General features: G+C 32.3%; 1 protein-coding gene across 1 annotated transcript; it reads right to left on the reverse strand.

The window, feature by feature from the left end:
* Positions 1–11,207: 11,207 nt before the first annotated feature.
* Positions 11,208–12,154, reverse strand: LOC139901956 (protein FAR-RED IMPAIRED RESPONSE 1-like). The gene is made up of 3 exons (XM_071884616.1): positions 11,997–12,154; positions 11,646–11,904; positions 11,208–11,528 (listed from the first exon to the last, which is right to left on the reverse strand). Exons 1-3 carry the CDS (start codon positions 12,152–12,154, stop codon positions 11,208–11,210), a joined length of 738 nt encoding a protein of 245 aa, XP_071740717.1.
* Positions 12,155–13,192: the final 1,038 nt, after the last annotated feature.

Here is a 13,192-nt window from a genome sequence, read left to right on the forward strand (position 1 = left end):
TTCCCTTATACTTCGATGTCCTTGCTTTTGTTTTCTATAATCATTATCATCCACAGTTAATACTCTCTTCCATTTACTGCGATTTATACTCCAATTTCTATTTCGGAGCTTCATTCTTTTTCTTTTCCTCCTTTTCAACTAAACATCTTTTGTAATGGTCCGGAATTCGTAGGTATGAAATTCGAGATGAATATAGTTAATGTCCTAAGAGAGAATTGGTAATGGCACGATTTTTGATTTGTCAAATTACTAGAATATCCTGGAAAAGACCGAATCATCAAGAAATATTTTCTTGATATTTTTAGAATTTTGAATAGAATGTAAGAGCCGTGTAACATGACACATGATGACGGTACTGTGAATCATCACATTCCATTAGAAACTTAACATGACTCACTGTAATATAATGAAGTTGATCAAGTTTCATTATATTATACTAATTCATGCATCAGTTTCCAACACTTCTTCAAAACATTCCTTGAAGATTTCAGATTTTAGAAACTAACACAGTTTCTTTTATGTTATAATGCAGATTTTACGGAGTGATAAATGATTTCAGATAAGGATAGTTGTGGAAATATCTTCAGAAATATTGAGGATATTTATAATGAAAGATATGATAATATCTTGGAATTTCTAATGTCGAAGGATGATGATGAAGATTGACCCGCAAGGGTTTAGATTCAGAAGCAAGGTGTTTGTTACAGAATCGTCGTGATTCTTTATGTACAAGTTTAGTCCTTGTAACTTGTTCAGAGTCTCTTTCTCGGTTTGCTCAATCCGGTTTTCAGTACCAGATTTTCTATCGAGCGTTCCTAACACTTCCTTCTTTATCATCAAACTTTTGGTCATTAAGACCTTCTACAACATGCTGCTTCGTCAGTATTTTCAAAGTTATCGGATCTGGGTCATTGGTTATCAAACCAAGATGGTTTAAGGAGAATTGTATTTTTAGATGATTAAACGCTGATGGTAATATGATGGAATATAAAAGGTTCTCCGGTAACGATGGCGAAAGAACAACGTACATATATATATCGAGATTGTAATAAGAGTAGTCTTAATGAGATATCGAAGTGGAGCTGTGACAAAATTAGTTAATTGAAAAGGAATCGCGTGATTGTTTTTTCTAATGGATGATAAGGAATTCGATGCGGATACGTTTTAACTATAACTTCGAGTTCAAAAATTTTTAGGTGCATAACTGTATGCATAAATCTTTATTCCGTAGACGAGGTGCGGCTGGTTGAACTTCTCGATCGAGATGTTTTCAAGAATCATGAAAAGTTGTGAATGCGAATTGTAATCGTCAAGATACAAATGAGGTTTAAAATAGAATCAAGTGGCAAACTTGAAGATTAGTTTAGTTTCATATGTTATAATCAATATTTTAATTCATTTTAATTGTCCAAAGTTAGCAGTCCAATAGTCCGATTGTACAATGATCCAATATATTCATATATAAATTAAATATATAATATTTGAATTAACTTATACGTATCGTGACCCGTGTACCAGTCTCAGTGTCGGTCACAACTCAAAGTATATATATATTTTGGAATCAACCTCAACCCTGTATAGCCAACTCCAACATTCACATATAGAGTGTCTATGGTTGTTCCGAAATATATATATAGATGGGTCGATATGATAGGTCGAAACCTTGTATACGTGTCCCGTTATTTAAAGTGCGTAAAATAAATAACAGAACTTAAATGACAATAAACTAAATTGCGATAAAATGTAATACGAAATTAACAGTTAGCTGGGAACAGTTAACTAGGAACAGTTAGCGTGGAATCCTTAACAGATTTCAATTAGTTAATTCGTGTGTTTCTAACAATTTTTAATTTGTCCAATGTTTCTTCTTTATGCCACTTGTTGGATTCTGATAGATAAAAAATCCAAATTTGAAATTGAAATGGAAATGGTAAATCTGGGGTGAACAGATACGTATATCGGTGATTGTAGGTGAGATAGCAAATAACCGTTGAATCAGATTCGAAGAATATACACTGTAACTTATTAATGTGAGATCTAAATATTCCTCGGGTACTACCTACCCGTTAAAATATTTTCATCATTAACAGTTTGTACGAAAGAATTTTTAGTTACAATCTTTATGAAAATATACTTGTATATATATATTTTCTTCAGATGTAATCATGGATCTAATGAGTCAATAAGATATTAAATTTTTTTTTTATCGTTAATACTTGATTACATGATCTCTAAAACATTAAAGATTACATAGTTACCATGTCGAACGAAGATAAATGAGATAGAACGATAAGTAAAGCGAAGATAATCGATATAGAATGATATGTAAAACGAAGATCATACTCGAAGTACAGATAGGGATATTGAGGTGTGTGATGTTGATATCCGAGGTACAAATTGTGATGTTGAGGTTTACGACGCGGTTGTGGTTGAGGGTGATATGGGTACTGTCGGTGTTGATGATGGTGGTACGGATTATGCTGCTGGTGCTGCTGCTGGTGTTTGTAACCTTCGCACCATATTTTCCAAAGCCGTCACGCGAGCGCGAAGTTCGTTAACCTCTGCTAGTACACCGGGATGATTGGTGGTTGGAGTGAGCGAATGAACAAGATCTGAAATATGGGATAGTATATAATCGTGACGAGATACTCTAGAAATGAGAGAGAAAATGGTTTCTCGAACAGGTTCACCGGTAAGTGCTTCAGGTTCATCGCCAAGAGGGCAATTTGGTGGATGGAAGGGATCACCCTCTTCATGTCTCCAGTGACTTAGTATATTACGAACCCACCCCCAATTCATCCAGAATAGATGATGGGAGATTGGTTGATCCATTCCGGTGATGCTGCCTTCGGAGCTTGAATGAAAATCCATATCGGCATAGCTGTCATAATCTGAGGAATTTGAACTAGATGCGAAATCCATCTTGTATAATCGGAAAAATGAATTTTTGGTATGAAATAGATTATAGAAGTTAGATTTGGTACTCTTCTACACATACTTTACATATGTATATATAATACCAAAATCCCGTAAATTACGGAGAATCTTTGAAAAGATGTCAACTAAAGTCCAAAGTAACAGATATGCTAAAATATGAATTTTGTCTATACACTATCGATGTACTAAATGCAGTAAGACGTGTCTAGACTTAAGAATACTAAGCAGGCAATTCCTAAGGATAATAAGCAGATGATTTCCGACTAAATATGATAAGCAAAACTTTTGACATATAGACACGGTCAAAGTCCAGACTCATTAATGTATTCTAACAACTACTAGTCAGACACACTAATGCAAGACCTGGTTCACTAAGACCAACGCTCTGATACCAACTGTAAAGACCCGTCCTAATCCTCCTGGACAAAGTCATCAACATTTGGTTCCATTGCGATGATCGAATCCAAGTAATGTCCTTAACATGAGCTTATGCACAGCGGAAGACTTAATTCGTACCTGAGAATAACATGTTTTAAAAGGTCAACATAAAGTTGGTGAGATATATAGGTTTGTTGCTAGCAGCGTTATAACTATGGACCACAAGATTTCATATGTAAACATTTTAATAAAAATATTCTAAGTGGTTGAGCACTTGGTAACCATACTTAACAATTAATCACGTCGCATATTCCCTTTAATATGAAATCTTACTACACTGTACCAAGTGTAGTCACGAAACGAAGTACTGTGCAACCGTTGAATACTGGTCGTCCAGTCCGGTTGGGGTTGTCAGGCCCGATAGATCTATCAACAGGATTCGCGTTTACAATACCGCTGTAAATAATAGTTACCAAGCTACAGGGAAGTATGCCAGTGGTACAACTCAACGTAGAATATATTTTTCAGTTACTTGTGTCCATAACGTAAATCATTTATAAAAACAGTGCATGTATTCTCATCCCAAAAATATTTAAAGTTCAAAAAGGGACTATATACTCACCTAATGTATTTTGTAGTAAAAATACATATAACATCATTGATCAGGTATAAGGTTGGCCTCGGATTCACGAACCTATATCATTCATATATATATTAATACATATAATGGTAATCAAATAGTTTCATCTATAATATTTATGTATTTAGTGTTGTAATTTGTATAGAATTTGTACTTATATTTTGTCTATATATTATTTCTTAAATTATATACTATATACAATATATATGTTTATTTTGTATATAAAGGTTAATATGTTTAATCCATAATTATAAGTAATATAAATATATTTTATGTATAAAATCTTTATTTGTTATAAAATTAACAATAATAATGAAAATGATAATTTTAATAAAAATGGTAGTTTTAATAATTATTAGAATTTTTTAATAATAATGATACTTTAAATAAATATGATAGTAAAAGTAATAATAATAATAATAATAATAATAATAATAATAATAATAATAATAATAATAATAATAATAATAATAATAATAATAATAATAATAATAATAATAAGAAAAAGGACTACCTTAATGTATCTAGGCTTAAAAAAAAAAACATATAAACGTCGCTGCCTAGGCTCGAACTCGCGACCTCTTGTTCAAACCAACCATGCCTAACCATCTGTCAAACCTGGATAGCCCAACAGAAAATCTAAACTTTGGATCTCGGCCCAATAAGAAAAGCATTTTAACTCAGTCCAACAGTTCCCGGCCCAACTCGTTTTAAATTGATTTAAATGGCTCGTTTGGTAAACTGGATAACTTCGAACAGAAAAAAAAAAATTAAAAGTAATATACGAACGAAAACAGTGGCCTCTATCTCCTTCATTATTCTAGTCGTCATCATCATTATTTCGTTTATTATCACCATTATGACCATAACTCATAATTATAATCATAACTTATAGTCATATTCATAAATCATATGATCATCTTCATAATCATGGATCATCAGGAACCCTTATCATCTTCACTTCATGACCCGTCATCATCGAGCCATGATCCTAATCACCTTTAACATCTTAATCTATTGTTACTGTTTCATCATTCATGGTTGAATCCGAAACTGATTAATTGGCTAAGATACAAGTTGGTGATGTTGTGTGGGTTTTACATTTTACGGCAATTCAACAGAAGAAAAAAAATAGTTGAATCTTCGGCCCAACAAGCTTAATCATAACGGCCCACTAGGAGAAGAAAGACATCGGCCCAAGTTGACACCTCTGTCCAGTAACAAAGCTTTGTCCCAATTCGGTTGCATTGCACGTTTTAAAAGGGAAATTCCAAATAAAAAAATATAGGACAGCGTAAAGTTTATCAAGTGGGGTGTCGGCTGCCAATATTTACCTTCAATCATGGAAAGTGGGTTTATTTAATAGAAAAAGAGATGTAGCTGGCATAGTATGCGAATAAGAATCACAAGTGGATTACTTGTTTCACTTTGCTTATTAAAACGCTTTATATATCAATAACTATATTCAAGTTGATCATAAGCATCATTTTTTTTTATATTAGAAACAGGAACGTAATCTTATAGCTGCGATGTGCATCTGTTTTCTCTCATCTGGGTTTGGTTAACGAAAAGAAATAGTAGCAGCAAAGTAGGGTGGCCGTTTGTGGTGATTGTCGTGATGGTGGTGGCGAAAGTAGTGATTTGTTTGGTGGTTCACGATCAAGAAGAAAAGAAAGAGAGGAGAGAAAAGATATGGATAGCGAGAGAGTAAGGGACATGGTTAGTGGTGGTTGTTCGATTGATAAAGACACAGAAAGAAAAGTATGCCACAGCAGGAGTAACACTCCGTTGGTGTTCTTGGGTTTATGAAAGTGGTGATTGGGTTCTAATCAAGAAAACATGAATAATTTATATGCGGGTGGGGTGTATGTGATCAAGGTGATGGTACGATTATGATGACGGTTTTCTAGTGAGTTCATGATGGTGATTTTCACAGTAAAGTCAATGTGGTGTTGGCTATAGTTTGATTACGATTTTAAAACAAAAAGAGGGAGAGGGATGGTGAAAGAGGGGAGTTCAAGAAGATGGATATATAGATACATGGCGTCGACAAGAGTTCACAGGGCAACAGAAAGATTGAAGAAAAAGATAAGCAGCAGATAGTGACTTGGAATCAAAATTTGTATCTATTTATATTTGTATCAACACATATGTATAATTGTATATAAATAATAATAATAAGATTTATAATATTAATAATATTAATACTTCTAAAAATACTATTAATAATTTTAATAAGTTCAAAAATAATAATAATTGTTAAGAATAATATTAATAATGATATTTATAAAATTCTATTATCTTTTACCTTCGTCGATAAATAAAGTAATCTTATATCGAAACCTATTATTATATATCTAATACTTTATTAACGTTATCAATTAATTAGTATATATCGTATATACACATAAATGTTCGTGAATCGTCAGGCTTAGTCAAAAGGGTAACTGATTAACCAAATATATATTCTAAACTTTCTATACTCAACATTTCAGGTTTTGCTTATCGTGTCGGAAACATATAAAGATTAGGGTTTAAATTTGGTCGGAAATTTCCGGGTCGTTACAATGATGATGAGAAGAAGGCTGATTCGGAGAAAAAAGATGAGGGTGATGAGAAGAAGGCTGATTCGGAGAAAAAAGATGATGAATGTGTTGATGTAAACAAGGTTGAGTCTGAGAAAAAGATTGATGATGGGCAATCCAAGGCTGATGATGATGTGAATGATGAGCAAGAAGTTAATCTTGCTTCCGACGATCCAATTGTTCCAGTTGTGACAGAAGTTGTAGGTCCAAAGGTTGCTGAGAAAGATGTTGACAAAGATCAAAATGAAGAAGAGTACACATCTTTGACACAATGGTTTGACAACAACGTTAATGAGGTCGTTGATATTTGTGAAATTATATCTTTACTTAATGCACCAACAAGCCTTACATGGTTACCTGTTCATAATACTCCAACAATAATGAATTTAACACCACCTACTTTTCATCTCTTATCTCAGGAGGATAAATATGAGAACAAGGAGTATGATAAAGCTGTGAAATTGTTAGACATGGGCAAGTTGGCAAGCAGCCCTGAAGTTGGAAAAACGTTACCGAAATAAACGGCTGTCCAGTCAAAGAAATTTTGTAAAAAAGCTATAAAGAAAGATCGGACAATCGTTCTTAGATATGCGTATATCAACAAGCTGACTGCTATGTCTGACATTCTGACAAACTCTGAGCTTATTTTGGCTATGGAATTATTTTCGATGAAGCTTAGCCCTTCGTGAGTTTTCTAAAAATTTTCCTTTTAATACATACAAATCCTTCTGCTTTATAAGCCAATCACATGTAATTATATTATGAAATCACATGTGATTATATTATGAAATCACATGTGATTAAACTAACCCCCCTTTTTTTGTTTGTTAGTGAGACTGTTTTTGAAATAAGAAAAGGCAGCATGATACACCGTCTTAGTTTGGAATCACTTTGCCCTGATGTTTATGTTGAGGCTACTGTAATTGATTTATGGAGCTTTATACTGAACGAAGAGCAAAAGTACAGAGGACAATCTAGCCCGTCTAGGTTTTTTTCCCTTCTTCAATCATTGTAAGTTTTATCGTTTAAAAATTTTTATGTACTATATTAGCTTGCTGTTTGTATCTGTGTGTTCTGGTTCTTAATACTTAGTCACATGTGATTGTTATATATAATCACATGTGATTGTTATATATATAATCACATGTGATTGTTATATATAATCACATGTGATTATTATAGATTTAATTACATATTATTGTTATATATGATCACATGTGTTATTTTATTTACAGTATTCTTACTTGTATGACAACAAGAACATGAAAAAGGAAGATAAGCTGATGATAATCAAAGAAAGTGCTAATGCTTGGTTTAGATTTTATCCAAAGCTTGCGTCACTCCGAAAAGTTGATCTTGTATGTTATTTCTAGCTTACATTTGTAGGTCTATTTGCCTTTATATCATAATAAATTATTTGTGTTCTAATAATTTCTTTCTTTTTTGATTTTTTACAACAGGTATTTTTCCCAATCTGCAGACATGAGCATTTCTTTGTCTTGGTGATTGACATGAAAGTTCCTAAGCTCTACATACTTGACAACTCTTCGGTAGTTAAAAACTATGCTGCAAGATACGCCAAAGTTTTCAATCTTTTGGTTAGTGTTTATTATAATATCATTACTTGTACGTTTTCCACTTCAATATCAGTTTTTTTTGCTTCCCCTGTTTACACTTACTGTTTTTAAACATCTGCTCAATCATTAATTTAATAACTACTCATTTTTTTTGATTTCGTTTTTCCCAGCTATATGCTTTTGCTGAACATCTGAAATTTCATAAGCATCCTTTTACAAATCAAATTGAAAAATTGGAACGAATTAGGATTTCGCTGCCATGGAAAACAATAGATAATGTTGTGGATTGTGGCGTGTTTGCTATGTTCCACATGGACATGTTTAAAGCAAGATTAGAGAATGAGTGGTCTGATGTATTGGTGCCTGAGTCGGCTGAACAAAAGAATTAGCTCCGGAAGCTGAGAATTCGCTATGCATCGAAGATTTTGTCGCATGATCTAAACATACATGCTGAGCAGATGTTAAGAAATGCAAGAAATTTTTCCGCATTCCATGAAAAGAAAGATTATAGGAAGGTTATCATTTCTGCAAAACAATCAAGAGGTGTCCGAGTTGAAAAGGCTAAAAATCAAGAGGTGCATGACCAGCAATCTAATGAATAGTGAAGTTTTTTTGAAGATGTATGTTATTGTTCTACTTTGATAGTTCAGTGTATGGTTAGATGTAGATGGTTGGAAAGATGTGTTTTGGTTAATGACATGCTAGTGGTTAGATGTTGATGGCTCTTTTGGTCAAGATGTTTTTTGGTTAATGACATGCTACTTGATATTTTAATGCATGGTTTAGATGTTCATATATTTATTGTCTCTAATGCTTGATGGTTATGATTCTTGGTGGTTGATGGTTGATTAAAAATACTATACAGCTACAAGTTATTCCTCATGCAATCACATGTGATTTTTGCATTTGCAATCACAAGTGATAATACATAACAATCACATGTGATATTACATATATAATCACTTGTCTTATTCAATCAAATCTGATTGTAATATAAAATCACATGTGATTGAACTACTTAATCACATGTGATTTTAGTATATAATCACAACCGTTAACATACATTATGTGATATAAAATCACATGTGATTGAACTACTTAATCTCATGTCATTGTCTTATTCAATCAAATCTGATTGTAATATAAAATCACATGTGATTGAACTACTTAATCACATGTGATTTTAGTATATAATCACAACCGTTAACATACATTATGTGATATAAAATCACATGTGATTGAACTACTTAATCTCATGTCATTGTCTTATTCAATCAAATCTGATTGTAATATAAAATCACATGTGATTGAACTACTTAATCACATGTGATTTTAGTATATAATCACAACCGTTAACATACATTGTGTGATATAAAATCACATGTGATTGAACTACTTAATCTCATGTCATTATCTTATTTAATCAAATCTGATTGTAATATAAAATCACATGTGATTGAACTACTTAATCACATGTGATTTTAGTATATAATCACAACCGTTAACATACATTCTTTTACAAATTAATTTTGCAAAGACCTCTCACCACCATTAGGACCCATCACATGGTTTTTGGGTTTAAGGACTAATTGATTTTACAAATGATTCTTAATGTTATTGGCTTTATTCAATCACATGTGATTATTATGTAAAATCACATGTGATTGAACTACTTAATCACATGTGATTACAGTATATAATCACAACTGTTAATATACAATCTCTAAAATCAAAACCATAAATAAAAAATGTTTCAAACACATTAACAATTTTTAACAGTTGTTCTTGAAATAAAGTAACAAAATATAAAAAAAATGAAAGTCAAACATTTAATAGGAACACCAAAATTAACAATTGTACGAATATAAAAAATAAAATCAACGTTTGTCTTTTTCACAACCCCTGCAATTGTGTTCATGTGATCCACAATTACTGCAAGTAATCTTTATTTTTTTGCTTTCCAAAATTCCTTTCTCTTTTCCACTCATAAGACGCTTATCTTTTCCACAACCTTTGTATCTCCCAACGGGTGGGTTTTGTATGTCTAATGAATTAGGCTTTGAAACATCAACCATTTCTTGTATGACAACATCTTTTTTCTTAAACTGTTTTGGCACTTGATCCTCAACTTCTTTCTTCACCATTTTAACTTTTTCAAGAAGCACTTGTAGCGTTGTTTCATCCTGGCCAATTAGTTCAACACAATCATCAACAACTGATGTGATTTCATTAATAGAATTTTAAACAGCAATGTTTTCGTTGCCATATCTGTTTCTCTTTGATCTTAACTCGGGTGGTATTATATCCCTTCTCCAACGCCTCATTATGTATTTTTCAGGGATTTCATCTATATTATCGTTCTTCAATACCCAAAAACAATGTCTACAAAGAAGACCAAATCGTAGATAGTGTCTACATGTACATATTATTGATCCATCTTGGCGGTTATGAAGTACCTTCATAATAAAAAAAAAGTATGAAACTGATGTATAAGCCAATCACAAGTGATAAGTACCTATTTAAATATGACAACTGATGTATAAGTCAATCACAAGTGAACTGATGTATAAGTCAATCACAAGTGATAAGTACCTATTTAAATATGACAACTGATGTATAAGTCAATCACAAGTGATAAGTACCTATTTAAACTATTTTAACAAGTGAGATTCAAACTATTGCACAAATGTTATTCCATACATGAAAAAATATGTAAATTAGTTTACCTTGTATTTGAAGAACTCTTTTTCTTCATTCGAGCCTTCCCTTTTATCCTCCATACTTGAGCCTTCATCTTTTTTTCCTTCATTCGAACCTTCATTTTTCTTCCCTTCATTCGAGCATTCCTTTCTCTTTTCCAATTTCTCTTTAACAATAAATATTTTCGTGTATTCCTCTTTGTCCATTTTATCCAATGAACATTTATACAAAGCTGCAACAATCTCTTGTTGAATAATCAGAAAAATTGTATTCGTGTATACCTTCGATGCATGTTTTTCAATTCTTAGCAACGTTAATAATTTTGGGTTTTTCTTGATTGTCTGTACATCCAAAGATTCTTGTTTTGACCTCTGTTTTAACATGGCAGATTCAAAGTCGTCCATAAAAGTCAACAGATTTGATGCAGATCTTGTAAAGTGTGAAAAAAGCATTTTCACTCTCTGATCTTGAAGTAGTTCGCATCAAACCAAACATTTCAGTTTCGATGAAATATGCTGGTATCCAACTTGATCTAATATCAAACATATATTTGAACCAACTGTCATTCTTCAATGAAAAATCGTCCATCAACTTTTCCCATTTTTCTTCAAAAACAGTTGGTTCTATGTACATATTCCACACAATTTTATCAAATCTCTTCTTGAAGTCTTTTTCTTGTTTGTCTTCAATATTAGGATTTGATTCTTGAATCTGTAATCACATTTGATTGGTTAATAATTCATATTAAGAAAATTATGTATATGTATCATTAACCATTTCAATCGCATGTGATTAGTTACATGTAGTCTTCAATAACAAAACTCATACCTTTGATGGCACCTTCCGCATAATGTGCCACATGCATAGTCTATGCTTTGCCGTCTTAAAGACCTCTTTTATGGCTATCGCCATTGATTTGTCCTGATCTGTCACAATCATGTTTGGCTCTTTCCCGAATGTCTTCATGAAGCAATTAAGTAGCCATTTATAACTCTCGGCTGTTTCATCCCTGATCATTGCCGCAGCAACAGTGACACACCTACGGTGGTTATCTATTCCAGTAAATGGTACAAACTTGAGGTTGTACCTGTTAACAAAAAGAAAATGTTAGAAACTAAGATAAGCCAAAAAACCTGTCAATCACATGTGATTAGAAGCTGTAAAAACCAGGTATCATACCTGTTAGTTCTATATGTTGCATCAAATGAGATAACATCACTAAACTCCTTGTAGTTGCACTTTGCAACTTCATCCGCCCAGAAAATAGAATGTAATTGACTTTTTTCAAGCTTGTACTCAAATGAAAAACCAGGAACATATTTTTTCCTTTCTTCCATTTTGTTAACGAGCATTTGAGAATCAGTTGCATTGATAAACACATTCAATTCTCGTTTTCAGTTTCTGAAGTCAATTACAGTTCCATGAACATTTTTTTCAGACCTTTTCATATTGCTGTAAACTTCGTATGCCTTTGTTGGACCAATATTTGATACCGTCGAATGGTATACAAACAACTTCTCCGCATACCTCATTTGTCTTTCCTTTTAACTTAAATGTCTGTATTCTATCGGTAGCAACTCATGATTATGTTGTTCTTCAAAGTCAGCAAGAATGAAAGTATATGTTCCATACACCCGGTCGAATCTAACTTTAGCCCTACATCCTGTGCATTCCATGTTACTTTTCCGAATTGGCTTTTTAGTTTCTTGTAATGTATCAAAGTAGACTTCCTTTGGTGTGCCAGCCTTGTTGCAAAAGTAATATTTTTGTTTGACTAAACCAGATTTTGCAGTTTTTTGTCCAGCCTTTCTTATGTCAAAACATGCATGATATGCATATAACCTATACATCTCTTCATATTGATCAAGTGTTCCATAATTATGACCAATGACCGGTAAGAAAAGTTTGTCAACAATTAGTGCATAATACAATGATCCACCTGGTGTTTCGTTTTTACGTGTTGCAGTTGCTTTTGGTGAATTATAATCTGTGAAAAACAAATTACAATGTTAATTGAATGTTTAACTGAAATAAGAGACAATATACATATCACATAATGTATTATCATATAACGCAATCACATGTGATTCAATAAGTAAAAATTTACAACAATTCGATTTTCAACTTCATCTTCATTGTATTCATCAGTAATCACTTTAAATCCCAGTAATGTATTATCATAAAACAATCACATGTGATTTTTACAAGAAATTACATGTGATTTTACACAAGACATTACTTAAAGTCACAAAACACTAATTTATTAAAAGCTAATCACATGTGATTGAATGAGTAAAAATTTACAACAATTCGATTTTTATCTTCATCTTCATTGTATTCATCAGGAACCACTTTTAAATCCCAGTAATGTATTA

The sequence above is a fragment of the Rutidosis leptorrhynchoides genome, chromosome 3, assembly GCF_046630445.1.
Source record: "Rutidosis leptorrhynchoides isolate AG116_Rl617_1_P2 chromosome 3, CSIRO_AGI_Rlap_v1, whole genome shotgun sequence".
NCBI classification, from domain to species: Eukaryota; Viridiplantae; Streptophyta; class Magnoliopsida; order Asterales; family Asteraceae; genus Rutidosis; species Rutidosis leptorrhynchoides.